Raw genomic sequence first — 21,682 nt, 5'->3', positions numbered from 1 at the left:
CCTCTGGAACTTCCCTGGTTTTCTCCATAAAAAAGGACTGACGTTCATGTGTCAACATTTAAGTAAAATGTTTCTGAAGTTTGACCTCTTTTCTTTACATTTTATCTGCTCTTCTCTCTATCAGTGCACAGAAGGTTTCAGTGGTGGACATCTGGAAAAAATGTATTTGCAGGTGGAGTAAACAGGTGTAGTTAACTCCTCCTCCACACAGATATAAGGCAGTGTCCAGCAGGAATCTGACCAGAACTGAAGAAGAGACTTGGACGAGCAGAGAAACGTCTTCAGTCCTACAATGATTTGTCCAGTGACACATTTAAATTTTTCTTTTACTACGTGGAAAAAGTTATTTGTGAAGAAAGAGATTCCCTTTGGGAACAGATACTAACTAACCCTAACCCTAACAGCTAGAATCTGTTTACTGAAGCATTTTGTCCTTTGTCGTGGAAATGATCTGTAAAATAATACCAGAACATACAAGAGCACTGCCTGTGTTTATTACGTTTGCACCAGTAAACAAACGTCTCACCACTGACAGGCAAAGTTTCTGCTGCAGAGGCCCAGAGCAGTGGAATAAACACACTTAAATACTGTCTGAGGTCCAAGCCCGTCCCCAAGGACAATTTACATTTAGGACATTCTGCCTAAATGACCTATAATAATGTTAGATATAAACAAAGACAGTTTCACTCAAACTCCTGTTTGAAGCTGCACCATAAACAGACACAGATAACCCACGAGTGTGTGTGTCAAACACGACGTGATCATGTATATAAGAGCCTATGTGGGCCCCTGAGAGCCTATGTGGGCCCCTGAGAGCCTATGTGGGCCCCAGAGAGCCTATGTGGGCCCCTGAGAGCCTATGTGGGCCCCTGAGAGCCTATGTGGGCCCCGGAGAGCCTATGTGGGCCCCTGAGAGCCTATGTGGGCCCCTGAGAGCCTATGTGGGCCCCGGAGAGCCTATGTGGGCCCCTGAGAGCCTATGTGGGCCCTGGAGAGCCTATGTGGGCCCTGGAGAGCTCTGTTGAGCCGCAGATGTGAATCCTCGCCTTGAAGAGGTCAAATGAATGACTGCACTTTGTGAGTGAATAAAGAGGCTATAATCTCATGGACTTTCACTAAAGCAGCTGCCAGAGTTAATATTGTCTCTATTTTACATTTAACAAGAGCACGGAGAAGACTGGATTTATATTTCTTACTTTGTGGAGCAATAACAGGACACACTCATCACGTTCCAATGCTCCTCCATGGTCTGCTCACTGTTTGTGTTCAGAACTCCACATCTTCTTCTCTCCCTGTGGGTTTTGAAAATAGGAAAGTCCTACATTAATTTCAATGGAAAAGTGCAGCTCTTTCCTCTGTGCACACTCTGCTCCTGCTGCTCCTGCTGCTCCTGCTCCTGCTGCTCCTGCTGCTCCTGCTGCTCACTCTGCTGCTCCTGGCCTCATGTGTACAGTTGTGGTGTGTCAGGTCCTTCCTGGTCACTTTGCTCCAGGACAAAGTGAAGCTGCTCCAGTCTGATGGGACGGGCCCCTGTGTGAGGCCCCTGTGTGAGGCCCCTGTGTGAGGCCCCTGCTCCCTGCGCCTCCACTGGGTCTAAACCTAATGCCTCTCCTCCAGAGCGACCACAGCCATTTCCTGCTGATTGAAGCAGTCATAGACTATTCTCTGTGTCCTTCTGTGTTACTGTAGAAACAAACAGACTGACATATGACCCCATCCCCCTGTGTCTGAACTCAAGTTTAACATTTACAGGCTCATTTTAATTATCAAAGATATTTACTTTAATTCTTTTGAGCAACAAGTAAAATCTCTATTTGATGTATTTTTTTATATTTTTGAATAACATTTTTGCTTCAGTCTCAGATCAGATAATCTTTTATTGTCTTGGGGTTTTATTTAAAGGTTTGGGTCTGACTTGTGGCCAGGAAGAGAAACTACGATAAAAATAAAAATATTATGAGACCACGGTCATAAAACAGTAAAAACATCAGTTAAACACTGAGCAAATCTGTCAATCAAACCTGCAGGAGTGAACTCAGGGAATAATGCACCTGATTGGTCTGTTATTAATGTTCAGATCAGGGCCACTGTAGACACGTTCACACATGAACATTCTCCTCACGTTCAGATGTTTGTGTTTCAGACTCCTGTGAGTTCTCTCTGGACCCAAACTCAGCTCACATATGTCTCCTTGTGTCTGAGGACAAACGGACTGTGAGACGTGTGAAGGAGAAGCAGGAGTATCCACATCATCAGGACAGATTCACTGACAATCATCAGGTCCTGAGCTCCACTGGCCTGAGGGGGCGCTGTTACTGGGAGGTGAATTGGACAGGGGTGGGTGGTTTTATAGCAGTGAGTTATAGAAGAATCAAGCGGAGAGGAAACGAGTCTGTGTTTGGACAGAACGATCTGTCCTGGAGTCTGGAGATCAACAGAGAAGCGTGTTTTGCCCATCACAACCGAAAGAGAACAAGAGCCTGTGATTGGGTCAGCCCCTCTGGGCGTGTGTCCTTGAGCATATCGGGCGTGTTGTTGGGCAGAGTGGGCGTGTTCCTGGACTCTGAGGCTGGAGCTCTGTCCTTCTATCAGGTCTTCTCTGATGGACGACTGTCCCACATCTGGACCTTCTTCCCATCCTTCTCTGAGCCTCTGTTTCCAGGGTTTAGATTGTTCGCTGAAGGTTCCTCTGTGTCTGTGGTGAACCTGAGCAGGACCTGAGCAGGACCTGAGCAGGACCCTCAGACCCTGACCACAGAGTGACCAGTCAGAGCGACGGCCGAGCGTCCAGTCTCCTTCAGACTCCCTCACTGACAAACTGGAGCTTTCTCCGTCCTGTCTAAAGGCTGTAACTTTATTTCTCAGACTTGTGAAAATCTGTAGATAACCCAGATTTAAAGGATATTTTTATGAGGTATTTCCACAAACTGTATAAAGAAGTGGACGAAGTGAATGTGACGTCAAATGAAGCTCATCGGGGCATTAGAGGCAAATTTGGGGCTGATTTCCGTATTTGGAATTCCAACTGTGAGTATCATAGCAACCAAAGAGCCAATCAGGAGAGAGGATGTTGAAGGTAACGCCCCTTCCCGCCCACACCGCTGGTTTAACAGGGAGTGGGCCCTTAGCAACGCTGTCAATCAAACCTGTTGCTAACGTAACACAGACACAAAAGTGAAATAAAAACCCCAGGATCATGTAGAGGGTTAATACGAACATTTAAGACCAGAATGAGTCTGAAGAGACAGAGAGAGGACAGAGGGGGCGCTGTTTATACACAGAGAGTGAACTGGACAAAGAGTCGATGGAGCAGGAAGTGCGACATGATCACTTCCTGTTTCGATCGCGGCAGCAGCAGGTTAGATATGTCCATTTATATAAACAGTGTACGTTAGCAGGTTAGCTACTGTTTGTCCATTTTTATAAACAGTTTGTGATTATTTAGTTTTTTTCATTAGGTTCCATATGTTTCATCGAGTCATGGTCCATTTTCTTTTCGTCTGATTTTCTGGGAGAGTTCACAGCTCTGCTCATGTGATTTATTTACAATAATGTCGTCTCAGATCATTTGTTTAATATCATTTTTTCAATTGTAAATCTCTCTTTGGAATAAATGTAATCCACACTTTTTATGAGTCGTCCTCTGTTGTATTGTGTCTGTCACGGCCCCATCCTTAGACGTGTTGCCGTGTGTTATTTTATTATTTTGTGCAGGTGGAGCTGGGTGGTGCACTCTCGACGCGTCAAGGGCCCGACGCACTGCACCTTTAAAAGCTCGTGCTCGCCAGAAGCTGGAGCTCATCCTGCTCCCAGTCGGTCTCCTGTATCTCACACTTTACTTTGTTACTTCAGTTTGCAATATTCAACATCACACACACACACACACAGATACACACCCCGACACACCCCCATACACACACACAGACACACACACACGCACACACACAAACCCTTCAACTCACACACTGGCACATACACCCTGGACATTTACATCCACACCTCATTAAAACTTTGGGTAAATAAACACCTTATTGAATTGAATATGTGGTTTTGTGTATTTTTTGTCTTGGACCCGGGTCATGACGGAGCCGTGTTCAGTTTTCTGGACACTAAGGTCAGATTGTGGCCTGACATTAGGTCATTTGTTCAGTCGTATTTGTAAATATTATGTCACATCCATCGTCTGTTTTTACTGGTCAGATCGACTCCCACACAAGTCGTTTTTAATGGGTATTGACGAGATCTTGTAGAGGGAGATCACAAAGATCCAGACAGATTTCCCATTAAAGGAAGGTTCAAGAGATGAATATGGAGCACACACTGCAGTAACCCACTGTCCTGTGAGTCCTGAGTCCTGTGAGTCCTGAGTCCTGTGAGGACTCCTGAGAGTGTAAAATGAGACTGTAAAATGAGAGTGTAAAATGAGGCTCCTGTGAAAGCTGGAGGTCTCGTGGTGCCACATATTCAGTTCTTCTTCTTCACAGTGTAACTCAATCATCTGATTGGGCTGCACCAGATTCTGAACATTTTAATCTAGAATTAAAATCATTAGGATTCAATCCACTTCTTTCAAAAGCACATTTCTACCAAGTTTACAACAACTAGTAGAAACATATTTCATAGTTAGAAATATTTTAAATACGTGGAGGACAGTGCGTCTCCTTGGTATATGTCACATTTGATGGTCACTTGTGCAAATGACCATTGGCCTCAAGGCTCCACAACCTCCTGGAGCTGAAGGCTCTTAGAGTCCTATAGATGTTCTACAGCTCCGTTCAGTGATCCATTTGTGTGGCATTGAGTCGTAGACTTTTATTGTATCAGTCCAGGCACAGGTTGGTCTCAGGGGTTCTGCAGTCTCGGGCGACTGTTCGGTCGACCAGGAGCTGGTCCCACTTATCTTAGCCACAATGATCCTGACATGAGCCTCCATGTTGTGGAGAGACAGGTGATTGGTGGATAGTTGGATAGTACTTTACCCTTTGAGGGATCCTTCTGGATCAGGGTCGTACACTCTCCACTTAGACTTTCAGGGTGAGTCCATTCTCAGCTGGTCCATTTGTGCTCCAGACGCTCATGGAGAGCAGTGAGCGTCTTTACCCAGTAGGTGTGGATCATGTCAGGGCCTGGTCCAGTTTTTCATGCCTGAGACTGTTTCCTGGACGTCTGTGATGATGATTCTGTTCAGGGTTAGGGCTGTGGGATGTGGTGCCTCCTTCTCCCATAGACCTTACTCGTCCTGTTGGTTTTCCAGCCTTGGTGGGTCTGCTCTGGTGTTATTCCTCCATTGAGCATACACTTTTGCCGGCTGTTTTGTGAACAGGCAGTTTATTCGTCTGGCTTCATTATCTTCTCTTTAAAAAAAAATCACTGTTCTGTGTGTGACACATTAAAGTCTCTTGGTGTTTTCCATTTTATTATTTCATCTCATTGTGACTCCTTTTTGTTGATGTTGTGCAATAGTTTTGATATGATTCATTTATGTGAGTGTTGTAAAGGTGAACTTTGAACCTTTATTTGCTCCAATAAAAAGTAATAATTTACAGTCTCAGGTTCTCTCTCTCTCTCTCTCTCTCTCTCCCTCCCTGTCTATCCCTCTCCGTGTCTATGTTTCTCTTGTTCGTGTTCGTTGGACTAAATCGTGTGTTGGATAAATCGTTTGTAGACTTTTGCAGACGTTCCATCAGAGGTGAGTGACAGACCTGCAGCTGTAGGACACATGGACAGGGCCTTTATAACCTCTTCACTCCTTCACTGGTTTGACTCTATCCTTAATCCTGTCTTTTATTCACGTGTGCTGAAGTTTAGAGAAGCATTTTGGACTTTATGTAAGAACTCCAGAGCATTGTTCAGTACATCTTCTATATTTGTCATTAACACAGGAGCCCTCTGTGGTATTAGTGTTAAGAACCAACACAGCAACAAAAAAGTCCAAAGTCCAGTCCAGTCCAGTCTCTGGGACAGTTTTGTCAGTTACAGGAGCAGAGTGAGTCAGTGTCTCGGTGGTGCTGGGTTGTTATTTGTGGAGTTGATGTCATTTTTAATGCCCTGAACCTTTTCATTAAAGAAAACTGCAAACTCACTGCACTTAGATGTTAAATTAGTTCTAACAGCAGTGGAGCTGGAGGTTTGTTAATCTGTTTACTGTTGCAAACAGGACATGAGAGTTGATACTACAACTTCCAATAATGTCATAAAAATCCCTCTCCTTGTTCTACATAAACTGTGGTTGTACATGTGCATCTTTTCTCTGTAAATCTCATAATGAACCTGGAGCTTTGTCTTGCTCCATTCCCGCTCGGCCCTCCTCCCTTTTCTGTGCCCTGAGTCATCATTCCTCCATGGAGCTTTCTGCTCATCTTTAACCATTTTAACCTTCATCAGGACAATGGTGTCCAGAACATTCAAAACACTCAGAGTCACAGAGTTCAACAAATCATCAACATTAGAACATGAGGCATTTTCAAAGTGAATCATTTCCATGAACAGACAGACAGATAGATAGATAGATAGATAGATAGATAGATAGATAGATAGATAGATAGATAGATAGATAGAGGGACAGTTGTTTACACACACTCAGTACAATAAAGATTACAGACTTTAAACACACACCAGACAAACAGCACACAATGGGAAAGTTACAGATTATGAACTGTTCAGGGCAGAAGGGACAAAAGTTTTACTGAAGCGTGCGATTCCACCTGAGTGTCCTGTACCTGCACCTGAGGGACAGAGTGAGTGTGGAGAGGTGGGTCTGGGTCTCTGTGACTGTCCGGGCCATGCCTGTAACAGCTTTATTATTGAGTAGGGGGAGGTCTGTAATGGGCTGATCATTTTGGTGTTGTGTGTGTGACCTTGGTGAGTTTCTGTTGGTGTTTTAGAGCATGTTAAAGTAACAGGGAGAGCAGGAGAGAAGGATGGACTGAATAATGTGAGTGAACAACAGTAACAGAAGGTGTGGACAGAGAGGCCACGGAGCTTACGGAGGATGTGGAGTCTTTGTTGAGAGCGTTTATGGATGTCTGTGTCGTGTTGTTTAAAGTAAGTTTATTGTCTAATGTGAGTCCAAGATACATGAAGTGATTGACACGTTCCACTGTTTTGTCATGTATAAAGATGGAGCCAGATCCAGGACATGTGAGTGTAGATGAGTAATTCCTTGGTTTTGTCCACATTCAGCTCCAGACTGTTATTGGAGCACCACTTAAAGAAGTGAATGACAGACTGATGGTAGGAAATGATGGAGTTACTGTCTGTAAGCAGGGCCAGGACAGCAGTGTCGTCAGAGTAAGAACAGTGCACCTGTTTTATCATTTATGTGTCTCCTCTGAACAACTGCAGGACCAGCCGCTGCTTTGGGAATAACAGACAGGTCAAAAAAGACACAGAAATGATCAGAGCAACATCCACCACATTGACATTTGAAATATTTAGTCCTTTTGTAATGAGCAGGTCCAGAGTGTGTCTCTGTTGTGACTCGCTGACATGAGTCAGACCAAAGGTTTCACAGAACTGAGCTCTTTAGTGTTTCTGTCAAACACATTATCCACATGTACATTAAAATCACCTGTAATGACTAAACCATCAAAGTCTGTGCATACGACTGAAAGGATCTCAGTAAAATCATCAATAAAACTCAGACAGAGCTGGGGAGGTTTGTATATGACTAAGTAGAATCTGGAGGGGGATTGTTTTAGCTCCATTTTAAATGAAACATACTCAAAAGATGAAAACACCTGGAATGACAATCTGTGAGTGACTAAATTATCTCTAAAAAGACACACACCTCCACCTTTTTGTTTACTCGTGTTTCACATTCAGATTTGAATTTGGGTGGAGTTGAGTTCAACAGGACCTCCTGTGTGGACCTCCTGTGTGGACCTCCTGTGTGGACCTCCTGTGTGGACCTCCTGTCTGGACCTCCTGTCTGGACCTCCTGTGTGGACCTCCTGTATGGACCTCCTGTCTGGACCTCCTGTCTGGACCTCCTGTGTGGACCTCCTGTGTGGACCTTTTGTCTTGACCTCCTGTCTGGACCTCCTGTGTGGACCTCCTGTGTGGACCTCCTACCTGGACCTCCTGAGTGGACCTCCTGTGTGGACCTCCTGTCTGGGCCTCCTGTGTGGACCTCCTGTGTGGACCTCCCGTGTGGACCTCCTGTGTGGACCTCCTGTGTGGACCTCCTGTTGTTGGTTTTTGTTTTTGTTTCAGTGAATCTGAGAAATGATTGTTTTAAAAATACAAACATATTGTCACCAAATGAGTTCTGGCCTTTGGAAGAGTCTGTGCCCCTGGACGTGCAGTGGTCAGTTTGTCTCCTCTGGACTCTGGTCTGACTCTGATCCAAATGTGTCTCTGTTTCAGATGGAGCTGTGGAGGGTGGAGCTGTGGAGGGTGGAGCTGTGGAGGGTTGTGCTGCTGGTCTGGCTGTGGACCTCTGCAGGAGGACAGGAGCCAGGTGTGTGCCCTCTCTACTGCCCCCTGTAGAAGTCCTACTGTAAAATATGTTCTGAACAAAAATAATTCATTTGACCAAACAAAAGAGTTTGAAAATAAAGACACTTATGTCTCTGTCCTCACATCAGGAAGAGCCAACGTGCACTAACAACACTCACAGGGGAAAGGATTCAAGGACACACCTAAGTCCTTGTTCCCTCACTTATTTCCTTGTCTCCAAACTTTGTCTCCTTGTCTCCTCAGAGACAGTGTCCTGTGTCGTCATGGAGACCTGTGTCCTGCCCTGCAGCTCTGATGAGGGTGACATCGATCTGATCCGGTGGCTCAAAACTGACAATGAAGTGGTTCATGTTTCTGTGGATGGCACAGATCAGCTGCAGAAGCAGGCTCCGTCCTTTAGGGGGCGCACTTCCCTGTTTCCTGAGCAGATCTCCAGAGGAAACGCCTCTCTGCAGCTGTCCCACGTGAAGGAGTCCGACCAGGGCTCATACCTCTGTCAGACCTTCACCAGCAACTCTGGAGCAAAGACCTGGGTCCACCTGAGAGTGAAAGGTAAGAACACACTGAGGAGGAGAACACACTGAGGAGAACACACTGAGGAGAACACACTGAGGAGAACACACTGAGGAGGAGAACACACTGAGGAGAACACACTGAGGAGGAGAACACACTGAGGAGGAGAACACACTGAGGAGGAGAACACACTGAGGAGGAGAACACACTGAGGAGAACACACTGAGGAGGAGAACACACTGAGGAGGAGAGAGAAGGAGAGACAGAGGGAGAGGTTCTTGTGCCTCTGGATCCACCTGACTGTGGAAGTTGAGGAGCAGTGGTGGAGTCCTGAGGTTGGAGCAGGTGGAGCAGCAGTAGAACCTTTCATCTCCATATGTGTTTGTGTCCCTTAACCAGGAAGAGCTCGCTGACGTGCACTGTAATGAAACTCATAGGGAAAAGGATTCAATCTGCCACACCTAAGTGTGTCCTTGTTCCCTCACTTATTTCCTTGTCTCCTTGTCTCCTCAGAGTCACGGTCAGTGCCCTGTGTCGTCATGGCGACCTGTGTCCTGCCCTGCAGCTCTGATGGGGGTGACATCGATGTGATCCGGTGGCTCAAAACTGAAGAGAACTTCATGGTTCATGCTTTCCAGTACGGCACAGATCAGCTGAAGAAGCAGGCTGAGTCCTTTAGGAGGCGCACTTCCCTGTTTCCTGAGCAGATCTCCAGAGGAAACGCCTCTCTGCAGCTGTCCCACGTGAAGGTGTCCGACCAGGGCTTATACCTCTGTCAGACCTTCACCAGCAACTCTGGAGCAAAGACCTGGGTCCACCTGAGAGTGAAAGGTAAGAACACACTGAGGAGAACACACTGAGGAGGAGAACACACTGAGGAGGAGAACACACTGAGGAGAACACACTGAGGAGGAGAACACACTGAGGAGGAGAACACACTGAGGAGGAGAACACACTGAGGAGGAGAACACACTGAGGAGGAGAACACACTGAGGAGGAGAGAGAGGGAGAGGTCCAAGTGGAGCAGGTGGAGCAGGTGGAGCAGCAGTAGAATCTCTCATCTCCACATGTGTTTGTGTCCCACAGCAGAGGGCCCTGTGGGCCCTGGGGGCCCTGGGGGCCCTGGGGGCCCTGGGGCCCCTGTGATCGGAGGCTCAGTGTGTGGGGCCCTCGTCCTTCTCCTCGTCGTCTTCTTCTTCTTCTTCTTCCTGTGGAAACGTCAAAAGGACAAAGAGGTGAGAGCTCCAGACCAGCGCCTCAGCACACGGCTGTTTAACACAAACATATTCACACAAGTTTAAATCACATTTACACACAGATCTTCAGAGTCTGTGTCCCTCAGACGTCCAGGTCTGATCCAGAGGAAAACACAAACTTCAATCACTGGACAAATCGTTGTAGGACTGAAGACGTTTCTCTGCTCGTTCAAGTCTCTTCTTCAGTTCTGGTCAGATTCCTGCTGGACACTGACTTATGTCTGTCTGGCCAAAAAAAAAGTCACCACCAAAAAAAAGGTCCCACAGTCTAATGTTTGTTTGTTCCTTTATCTTTGATCACGTCACATTCTCTGTGTCATTGTTTCAATTTTGCTTCTTCAACGTCACAGATTTATTTCCATCCAGTGTGGCATTAATGTTTCACCTGTTTCATTGATGATGGTCGAGTCTGACGCTGCTCAAAGCTTCTCCAGCACAAAGATTCTCACTGGGGTTAAGGTCTGGACTCTGTGGTGGACGATCCATGTGTGAAAATGACGTCTCTGCTCCTGATCCACTCTGTCACAGTTTGAGCTCGATGATCCTGGGATTGTCGTCTTGGAATATGCACAAAAATCCACTGATGGAATAACCTGGTCATTCAGTATATTCAGGTGTCAGCTGACCTCATTCTGCTGAACCTCGACCGGACCAACTGCAGCAGCCCCAGATTCACTGCCCCACAGGGCTGTACAGTCGACACATGGGGGTGGATCACTTCTGTCTCTCTTCTTACCCTGATGTGTCCGTCTCTCTGGAACAGGGTCAGTCTGGACTCATCAGACCACAGACCTTCTTCCGTCGCTCCAGAGTCCAATCTTTATTCTCCTGCAAACTGAAGCCTTTTTCTTCAGGTTCCACAGCTGTTCAGTCCCTTGAGTTTCCTTCACATTGAGCCTGTGGAAATGCTCTTACTTTCACTTTTAAACACAGCCCTGAGTTCACTAAACGTTTAAGTGATCGCCAAACTCGATCATTCTGGATTTTTTCTGGACACATTTCTTCCTTGAAGACGATGCGTCTCCATTGTCCTTCCAGTTTTTAATAATGCCTTTGACAGTTCTTAACACAATTTTAATAGTTTCTGCTTCTCCTCAGATGTTTTCTCTGCTTGATGTCGATGATTTGACTTTTCTCAAACAGACTGATGTCTTTTCCACGACCACAGGATGTGTCTTTCCACATGTTTAAGAAAAGAGAAGAAACTCATTGCACCAGTTGGGGTTAAATAACTTGTTGCAGATGAAAGATGCAATAATTATCCAATTGGCTCATACGTCTTTGCTGAGTTAAATCCAGGTGGAGATGTTTTTGGCCAAGCAGAGTCTCTGTCTGAAGGAGGAGCTAACCACACTCAAACTGTAAAGAGCTTTTGTCTCCAGTTTCAGTCTTAGTGACCTTATTGAATCTTAAATGGTCCTACAGGCTGACTCTATTGTTCTCTTTGTTTGCTTTGGGTCTGAGGATCGAGTTATAAATGAGGGACAGGTGAGGCCTCAGGCCTCATTCCTGTTTAAGGAAGGATTGTCTTTCCAAACAAAAGTCTCTTCTTTATCTCTCGTCTCAATCCATTTCTTTTCTGTGGCTCAGATCTGACCCTCACTCTGGTCAAAGCAGTGGTCAGTGTCTTTGAGATGCAGATGAACAGCAGACTGGGGTCCTGAGCTGCTCTCTCGACAGTATTTGTACATCCTCTTTTGGGTTGTCTGTTTAGTTTCTCCAGTGTAACGCTCACTCTTCACTGAATGGAGGAGACACATCACTTTGTTTGTGTCTCGGGGTTTTTTCTTTTGGACCAGTTTTTGTCTTAAAGTGTTTGTAGGTTTGAAATAAACTCAGACTCAAACTGTCTGAACATTCACTGAAGACACACCCTCTGTGTAAGGAACAGTTACACCTTTTCTTCTGGGTTCAGATTCTCTGTTGTCTTGTTTTTTTAAAAACTCTCTTAGATCTATTGAAGGTCCATGTCCCTCATCTACAACATCATCCTCAGACCTAAACCAAACACAGGGTCAACCTGTAGGGCCATTAGGACTGAAACTGTAAACAGAAGTAGTTAGCTCCTCCTTCACACAGATATAAGTCAGTGTCCAGCAGGAATCTGACCAGAACTGAAGAAGAGACTTGGACGAGCAGAGAAACGTCTTCAGTCCTACAACGATTTGTCCAGTGACAGATTTAACTTTGTCTTTTACTAAAGTTCTTCAGTGTTTCACTTTGAAGAGAACACTCAGATTCCACCTGGAGCTTAGAGCCTCAGAACCTTCAGGACGTTTCATTTTGATGCTGTGAAGATCAAATCAGAAAAACAGAAAGAAACATAAGAAGTTCTGACCAACTTTTATTTTTTAGCCCCAAAATCGAGATGCAGAAGAACAAGACACGTAAGTCTGAAACATTTACCTCAATCGACCAAACAACAGAAGATCTGACCCTCTGACCCTCTGCTCCTCTGACCCTCTGCTCCTCTGACCCTCTGCTCCTCTGCTCCTCTGACCCTCTGCTCCTCTGACCCTCTGCTCCTCTGACCCTCTGCTCCTCTGACCCTCTGCTCCTCTGACCCTCTGACCCCTGTTCATACTGTTCCAGTGTAGAGGAGGTTTCAGAGGTCGACATCTGGACGTTTCAAGATGTTTCTGCTTCATCCTGAGTCATTTTCAGTTTCATGGTCCTGGTCTGAGACTCTGGGATTTATACCACACTGAGTCCAGCCCCAAAGGGAAGAGTTTTAGAGAGAAACTGCCCCTGAGCTGACCTCATTATGGGTCAGTACGTCTCTATAAAGAGCCTGACCCTCCTCAGACCTGTTCAGTCCTGATCACATCTGACTGATCTCCTCCTGTTCCAGAGGCGTCTTCAGCTGGAGATGAAACCTCAGGACAACGTTTCTGTTCACAGGGATTATACACAAAAACAGCTTCAATCCTCTCTTTAAAATCAGACCTGGTTCAGACCTGGTCTAGTCCTGGTTCAGTCCTGGTCTAGTCCTGGTTTAGTCCTGGTTTAGTCCTGGCTCAGTCCTTCATTTGTCTCTTATTTGACTCAGATTAATATAAATCCCAGTTCCATCAAATTGAAAATGTCTTCAGGAGCTGAAACGTCTTGATCAGAACAACAGTGTCCAGAGACCACCACTGAAACCTTCTCTACACTGGCCCCTCCTGGACAAATGAGGGATTACACCGTTTGTACTTTATGTAACAGTATTTGTCCAGTTCAAACGTTTCTTGTTCATGTCCAGTTTACTGGAGGACAGAGGAGGTCCTGCTGCTCTGGAGCTCCTGCTGCAGGAGACTTTTGGAGCTCTGTCTGAGGAAGAATCTCTAAAGTTGATGAGTTTCCTGGAGGACCAGAGTTTGATGGGAGAGTTCTCCATCCTTCACAGAAATGATGTGGAGAAAGACGACCTCGTGAAGAGCATGGTTCATGTTTACGGCGTCCACAGCATCACTGTGACCCACAGGCTCCTGCAGAAGCTCCAGAGGAAAGATCTACTGAAGAAACTGTCCCAACGGAAGTGTGATCCTGAAGGTAAACCCCAGGGGGCGCTGTAGGTGCACTCTTTAACTTTGTACCCAAACAATCATAATGTGACTTTTCAGAGCGTTGTGTTTCATGTTTAACCCAAACTGGGAGCAGATACTTAGAAGTTGCTGTAGACCTGCACTGTAAGAGCATCACCAGATCATCTACAGACATGAGATCAGGGGAGTCCAAGGTTTTTCATCAAGGGCCCATAACACAGAGGAACCAGAGGGCTGAACGAGGGCCATAGACCTGTGCACAGAACAGGGAATAACTCAAATATCTGCATTTATAACAGTTAGAATGAACCAGAATTGATCTGTGGGCCACATGTGGCCCCTGGGCCATAGTTTGGACAGATGGTCAGACAGATCATCTCAAAAACATCCAGTTTTACTTTCATTAAACTGCACAGACAGGTCATCAACAAATGAAACAGAAGAGAAGATTCACCCTGATGAACCCCAGTACTGACCCTGAATGGGTCAGAAGTAGAAACGCCCCATTTCACCTGAATTTCACCTGCATGGACTGACAGGAGAACCACAAAATAAGTTCTGTAGGAAAGTTCCCTGGAACACTTCAGTTTGATCATTTGTTGAACAGTTTTCTATGTTTAATTTGACCAAACGCTTTAGTCTAACAAACACATGGATATGGTGGAACCCTGGAGTTATATTTATCCAGTGTCTCCTTCAACACAAAGACACGTCAGGGCCATGTCCAGACTTAAAGTCAAACTGAGGAGCCATAGTCTCATGTTCTGTTTGTGTCCTCACAGAGATCATCAGGAGGAGCTCAGAGGACATGAAGTCCAGACTGAGACAGAGGTTTAAGTTCCTCACAGAGGACCTCAGAGGAACCACAGAGGAGATGGAGTTTGATGAAGGCTTCACAGAGCTCCTCATCACTGTGGGAGACTCTGGACAGAACCACCAGGACCATGAGGTCATACAGATGGAGACACTGTCCAGGAGACCAGCCAATGAGACTGTCCAGTGTCAGGACATGTTTAAAGCCCGCCCACATTCACCAGAGCCAATCAGAGCGGTGCTGATGAAGGGTGTGGCCGGTGTGGGGAAAACAGTGCTGACTCAGAAGTTGAGTCTGGACTGGGCTGAAGGCCACGCCCTCCAGGACCTCCAGCTGCTGTTCCCGTTCACTTTCAGAGAGCTCAATGTGCTCAGAGACACACAGTTCAGCCTGGTGGGACTGCTGCACCACTTCTTCAGTCCATCCAAAGATCTGTGCAGCTTCCAACAGCTCCAGGTGCTCTTCATCTTTGACGGTCTGGACGAGTGCAGACCTCCTCTGGACTTCAGCAGAACCCGAGTCCTGACCGACCCCACAGAGTCCACCTCAGTGCACGTGCTGCTGGTAAACCTCATCAGGGGGAGTCTGCTTCCCTCCGCTCGCCTCTGGATAACCACGCGCCCCGCCGCGGCCAATCAGATCCCTGCTGAGTGCGTCTCCATGGTGACAGAGGTCAGAGGGTTCACCGACCTGCAGAAGGAGGAGTACTTCAAGAAGAGGTTCAGAGGACAGGCCACAGCCATCATCTCCCACATCAAGAACATCCGCAGCCTCCACTTCATGAGTCACATCCCGATCTTCTGCTGGATCCTCTCCACAGTTCTACAGAAGCTTCTGGAACAAACAGAGGAACCAGAGCTGCCCCGGACTCTCACACAGATGTACGTCCACTTCCTGGTGGTGCAGGCCAAAGTCCAGAACATCAAGTATCACCAGGGATCAGCGGCTGATCCACACTGGACTACAGAGACCAAGAAGATGGTGGAGTCTCTGGGAAAACTGGCCTTTGAGCAGCTGCAGAAAGGAAACCTGATCTTCTACGAGTGTGACCTGAGGGAGTGTGGGCTGGATGCTGCAGCGGCCTCAGTGTACTCTGGAGTGTTCACACAGGTCTTTAGAGAGGAACCAGGCCTGTACCAGGACAAGGTCTACTGCTTCATCCATCTGAGTGTGCAGGAGTTTCTGGCTGCTCTTCACGTCCATCAGACCTTCTTCAGCTCTCAAGAGAACCTGCTGAATCCACCACACTCATCTAAGGATCCTTACACCGTGACCTTCTACCGCTCTAATGTGGACCAGGCCTTACAGAGTCCAAACGGACACCTGGACCTGTTCCTGCGCTTCCTCCTGGGGCTGTCTCTGTCGACCAATCAGAGGCTGCTGCAGGGTCTGCTGACTCACACAGGAAGTGACCCAACCAATCAGGAGACAATAAAGTACATCTATAAGAAGCTGAATGACAAGAAATTGTCTGCAGAGACAAAACTGAACCTGCTCCATTGTCTGAATGAGATGAACGACCTCAGTCTAGTGAAGGAGATACAGGAGGACATGAGAGGAGGACACCTCGCTGGTAAAATCATGTCTCCTGCTGATTGGTTGGCTCTGTCCTTCCTCTTACTGTCCTCAGACTCAGACCTGGAGGAGTTTCACCTGAGGAAATACCAGGCCTCAGAGAGAGCTCTCCTGGGTCTGCTGCTGGTGGTCAGAGCCTCCACCAAAGTCCTGTGAGTCCACACTGTTTTTAAACTCTTGTGTGGTGGTTCTAGTCTCTAATGTCCCTCTCTGTCCTCAGTCTGATTGGCTGTGGACTGTCCCCTCACAGCTGTGGGCCTCTGGCCTCAGTCCTCAGCTCCTCCAGTCTCACACACCTGGACCTCAGTCAGAACAACCTCGAGGACTCAGGAGTGGAGCTGCTGTGTTCTGGACTGAAGAGCGCCCCCTGCAGACTGGAGAGGCTCAGGTGAGTCTCAGAACAGATCCAGAGAGTCTGGAGTGGGACCTCCTGTCTCATGTGGACTGTAGTTTGTCCTGAGTGTGGATCTATAAAAAGAACTGCATAAGACTCTCTTGGTGAGAGGTCGAGTAGTGGCTCCTCCAGATACTGCAGCTGCCAGGAGCTCCAGCCCAGTAAGAATTCTTCCTCAGAGTGCAGTGTAACAGTGCGTTAGTGTACCTGACCTCTGACCTCTGACCTGACCACAGGGAAATCAAACTGCCTGTAATCTGACAAGGCATTCACAGCTTTCACGAAGGGCCCATTTTGTCAGGATTCTTCCTTTTTTGTAATGTATAAATCCTCAAAGCACCTAAAAGTTAGCTATATAAGATTTTAGCCTAGCCTGTCCTGAGCCTGTGCTAGCTCAGCTTTAGCATGTATCTCTCTGATTGGTCAGAACTGGTCACATGTTTCGTCATGTGGTGACGCTGGGCTCAGGCCACTGAAACACCACAGCTCCATCTTTGGTTCTTCAGATCTGATTATATCTGTGTGTCCCTCAGGTCAGGATCCAGAGCAAAAGATGAAATTAAATCTGTCAAATGGACAAATCGTTATAGGAGAGAAGACATTTCACTGCTCATCCAAGACACTTCTTCAGTTCAGGTCAGATTACTGCTGGACACTGTCTTATATCTGTGTGAAGGAGGAGCTAACGACACTGAAACTGAAACTGTAAACAACTTTTGTCTCCAGCAGTAATCTGATCAGAACTGAAAAAGCAGCTTGGATGAGCAGCCAAACGTCTTTTTCTATGGATCTGAACAGGCCCAGAGTGTGAGGGCCCTGGAGGAGAGGCCCTGGAGGAGAGGCCCTGGAGGAGAGGCCCTGGAGGAGAGGCCCTGGAGGAGAGGCCCTGGAGGTGAGGCCCTGCTGCTCTGAGTGACTGTTTTCTCTTGTCTCCTCAGTCTGTCCCTCTGTGGACTGTCCCCTCACAGCTGTGGGCCTCTGGCCTCAGTCCTCAGCTCCTCCAGTCTCACACACCTGGACCTCAGTCACAACGACCTCCAGGACTCAGGAGTGGAGCTGCTGTGTTCTGGACTGAAGAGCGCCCCCTGCAGACTGGAGACGCTCAGGTGAGGTGCTCCCATGATGCACTCTGCCCCCTTGTGTCCACATGAGTGTAATGCTGTGTCTTTAGGCTGTCTGGATGTCTGGTCTCACAGAGGGGCGGGGCTGCTCTGGCCTCAGCTCTGAGCTCCGCCCCCTCCCACCTGAGAGAGTTAGACCTGAGCTACAACCATCCAGGACCCTCAGCCGAGCTCCTGACCGCTCTACAGGACCAGCGCCCCCTGCTGTGTGTCAGGTGAGACTCCTCGTCTCTGATCCATGGTTGGTCCTGGTCCTGGTCCTGGTCTAAACTGGACTTGTGTGTTTCAGGTTGGATCCTGCTGGAGAGCGCTGGATGGTCCCAGGTCTGAGGAAGTGTGAGTATTTTTTGTGTTATTTATAAGAGGACTTTACGAATTACCTAAATTTCACTTTTAAAACTTTTTTATAAGATCTAAATAAACAAAAACAAAACTCACCATGACTTTGCCTAAACGCTCACAGTGGTGTTTCTTCCACTCGTCTCTTCTTATTCGTGGTGTTTCTTAGGTCCAGTTCTGTATAAACTGTGTCTCTGTGGAGCGTGAGGACAGAGTCTTTGTGCTGATGGTCTTTGTCTTTGTCTTTGATATGACTGAGGCCCCTGGAGTTTGGTCTTAATGTTTTGTCCTTTTGTACATAAAGAGCCCAGGTCCCTCAGGTGAAGAGGATGGTCAGATAACACCAGGAGAGTCTCTGATGCTCCATGACTCCATGTTCAGGTTTTGAGAGATTCTAGAGGAGCAGAGGGCAGGACGTCTATGGAACAAACACAAGGTCTGTGGAGAGAGACAGAGCCCGACTTTTACTGAAAATACTCCCAGATTAAGACCAGAAACCAGATCAAAACAAAGGACCGGAAACAGAGATGAGGGTTCAACTCTTATTATACCTTTTAACTTTCTGGTTCTTCTTAGTTTTTAAGATTTTGGGGGGAAAAAAACAACTTAACAAACCCTGTGCCTGCCAAAAAAACCCCCAAAGTACCAAAGAAAAAAGACCTTGATGAGGCACCAGTGTTAAAAAGGTCAGTGCCAATGAAAAACAACCCATAAACTCTCCATGCACAAAAAAAGAACAAAAACAGGACGTCCAGACTCACCAGGCCAAACAAAAGGACCTAAGGACCTGACACTGATGTGCCAGCAGGGGGCAGCACAGGACTCAGAGTGAGTGGTGTGACATGTGCCCTCTGACACGCAGAGTGGAGAGAGCGAGCACGCCGGGGTCACACTATTTAAAGACTCTTGGGCACGAAACAAAAACGACCAGGAGCAAAACTATGAAACGTGTGAAAAAGTATAAAAAATATAATATAATATAATAGTATAAATATATATATACAAAAAATGGGCAATTATTCTAAATCAACTAATCACCAATTATAATAACAAAAATGTACAGGGAAAAAGGGCTTTATTTATTATGAACTAAAACTGGGAAAAAATACTACAAAAATGTAGGAAATTAAAACTCAGGTCCAGTGTTCTGCGACTAGTACGAAAACCACACTGCTCCTCCTGAATCTGAGGTTCGAGTATTGGTCGAATTCTCCTCTCCAGCTCTGGACCAGCTCTATACTCTCCATCAGGCCCTCGAGGCTCATGGGAGTTTGCCACAGTCACATGTGTTTTGTGGATCTGGAGAAGGCATTCGACCGTGTCCCTCGTGGTGTCCTTTGGGGGGTGCTCTGGGAGTATGAGGTCCGGGGCTCTTTGCTAAGGGCTGTCCGGTCCCTGTGTGACCGGAGCAGGAGCTGAGTTCATTGCCGGCAGTAAGTCAGACCTGTTCCCAGTGCATGTTGGACTCCACCAGGGCTGCCCTTTGTCACCGGTTCTGTTCATTATATTTATGGACAGAATTTCTAGGCGCAGCCAGGGGCCAGAGGGGGTCTGGTTCAGGGGCCGGAGGGGGTCTGGTTCAGGGGCCAGAGGGGGTCTGGTTCAGGGGCCAGAGGATTTCATCTCTGCTGTTTGCGGATGATGTTGTCCTGATGGCTTCTTCGAGCTAGGACCTGCAGCACTGGGGCGGTTTGCAGCCGAGTGTGAAGCGGCTGGGATGAGAATCACCTCCTCCAAATCCGAGGCCATGGTTCTCGACCGGAAAAAGGTGGTTTGCTCTCTCCGGGTGGGTGGTGAGTCTCTGCCCCAAGTGGAGGAGTTCAAGTATCTCGGGGTCTTGTTCACGAGTGAGGGAAGGATGGAGCGGGAGATTGACAGGCGGATCGGTGCAGCGTCTGCAGTGATGCGGTCGCTGTATCGGTCCGTTGTGGTAAAGAAGGAGCTGAGCCCAAAGGCGAAGCTCTCGATTTACCTCAATCTACGTTCCTACCCTCACCTATGGTCATGAGCTCTGGGTAATGACCGAAAGGACAAGATCGCGGATACAAGCGGCTGAAATGGGTTTCCTCCGCAGAGTGGCCGGGCGCACCCTTAGGGATAGGGTGAGGAGCTCGGTCACACCGGAGGAGCTCGGAGTAGAGCCGCTGCTCCTACACGTTGAGAGGAACCAGCTGAGGCTCGGGCATCTGCTCAGGATGCCTCCTGGACGCCTCCCTAGGGAGGTGTTCTGGGCATGTCCCACCGGGAGGAGGCCCCGGGGAAGACCCAGGACACGCTGGAGGGACTATGTCTCTCTGGCCTGGGAACGTCTTGGGGTCCCACCGGAGGAGCTGGAGGACGTGTCCGGGGTGAGGGAAGTCTGGGAGTCCCTGCTTAGACTGCTGCCCCCGCGACCCGGCCCCGGATAAGAGGAAGAAAATGGATGGATGGACAAAGTTACCTACAGCATCCTGTGAGACTAAAGAATCTGACAGCCTATGTGGGCCTCCGAGAGCCTACGTGGACCCCGGAGAGCCTACGTTGGCCGCGGTGAGCCTACGTGGGCCCCTGAGAGCCTATGTGGGCCCCAGAGAGCCTACGTGGGTCCCGGAGAGCCTATGTGGGCCCCTGAGAGCCTATGTGGGCCCCAGAGAGCCTACGTGGACCCCAGAGAGCCTACGTGGGTCCCGGAGAGCCTACGTGGGCCCCGGAGAGCCTATGTGGGCCCCTGAGAGCCTATGTGGGCCCCGGAGAGCCTATGTGGGCCCCTGAGAGCCTATGTGGGCCCCGGAGAGCCTATGTGGGCCCCTGAGAGCCTATGTGGGCCCCGGAGAGCATATGTGGGCCCCTGAGAGCCTATGTGGGCCCTGGAGAGCTCTGTTGAGCCGCAGATGTGAATCCTCGCCTTGAAGAGGTCAAATGAATGACTGCACTTTGTGAGTGAATAAAGAGGCTATAATCTCATGGACTTTCACTAAAGCAGCTGCCAGAGTTAATATTGTCTCTATTTTACATTTAACAAGAGCACGGAGAAGACTGGATTTATATTTCTTACTTTGTGGAGCAATAACAGGACACACTCATCACGTTCCAATGCTCCTCCATGGTCTGCTCAGTGTTTGTGTTCAGAACTCCACATCTTCTTCTCTCCCTGTGGGTTTTGAAAATAGGAAAGTCCTACATTAATTTCAATGGAAAAGTGCAGCTCTTTCCTCTGTGCACACTCTGCTCCTGCTCCTGCTGCTCCTGCTGCTGCTCCTGCTGCTCCTGCTGCTCACTCTGCTGCTCCTGGCCTCATGTGTACAGTTGTGGTGTGTCAGGTCCTTCCTGGTCACTTTGCTCCAGGACAAAGTGAAGCTGCTCCAGTCTGATGGGACGGGCCCCTGTGTGAGGCCCCTGTGTGAGGCCCCTGTGTGAGGCCCCTGCTCCCTGCGCCTCCACTGGGTCTAAACCTAATGCCTCTCCTCCAGAGCGACCACAGCCATTTCCTGCTGATTGAAGCAGTCATAGACTATTCTCTGTGTCCTTCTGTGTTACTGTAGAAACAAACAGACTGACATATGACCCCATCCCCCTGTGTCTGAACTCAAGTTTAACATTTACAGGCTCATTTTAATTATCAAAGATAATTACTTTAATTCTTTTGAGCAACAAGTAAAATCTCTATTTGATGTATTTTTTTTATATTTTTGAATAACATTTTT

The 21,682-nt window shown here is 47.7% G+C and overlaps 1 protein-coding gene across 1 annotated transcript in view; it reads left to right on the top strand.

Annotated features, from left to right (window-relative positions):
- The window catches only part of LOC117379338 (NACHT, LRR and PYD domains-containing protein 1a allele 5-like), a 186,619-nt gene that overhangs the window by 34,561 nt on the left and 130,376 nt on the right, over nucleotides 1–21,682 (top strand). The window contains exons 6-13 of the mRNA XM_055225595.1: nucleotides 10,060–10,208; nucleotides 12,585–12,616; nucleotides 13,474–13,763; nucleotides 14,539–16,297; nucleotides 16,366–16,533; nucleotides 17,478–17,645; nucleotides 17,711–17,875; nucleotides 17,950–17,996. Coding sequence (XP_055081570.1) covers nucleotides 10,060–10,208; nucleotides 12,585–12,616; nucleotides 13,474–13,763; nucleotides 14,539–16,297; nucleotides 16,366–16,533; nucleotides 17,478–17,645; nucleotides 17,711–17,875; nucleotides 17,950–17,996 — 2,778 coding nt within the window. The remainder of the gene's footprint in view (nucleotides 1–10,059; nucleotides 10,209–12,584; nucleotides 12,617–13,473; nucleotides 13,764–14,538; nucleotides 16,298–16,365; nucleotides 16,534–17,477; nucleotides 17,646–17,710; nucleotides 17,876–17,949; nucleotides 17,997–21,682) is intronic.

The sequence above is a fragment of the Periophthalmus magnuspinnatus genome, chromosome 12 (assembly GCF_009829125.3).
Source record: "Periophthalmus magnuspinnatus isolate fPerMag1 chromosome 12, fPerMag1.2.pri, whole genome shotgun sequence".
In the NCBI taxonomy this organism is placed as follows: Eukaryota; Metazoa; Chordata; class Actinopteri; order Gobiiformes; family Gobiidae; genus Periophthalmus; species Periophthalmus magnuspinnatus.
Note: the sequence above shows the minus strand (reverse complement) of the source record. Positions and strands in the feature narration are given on the sequence as shown.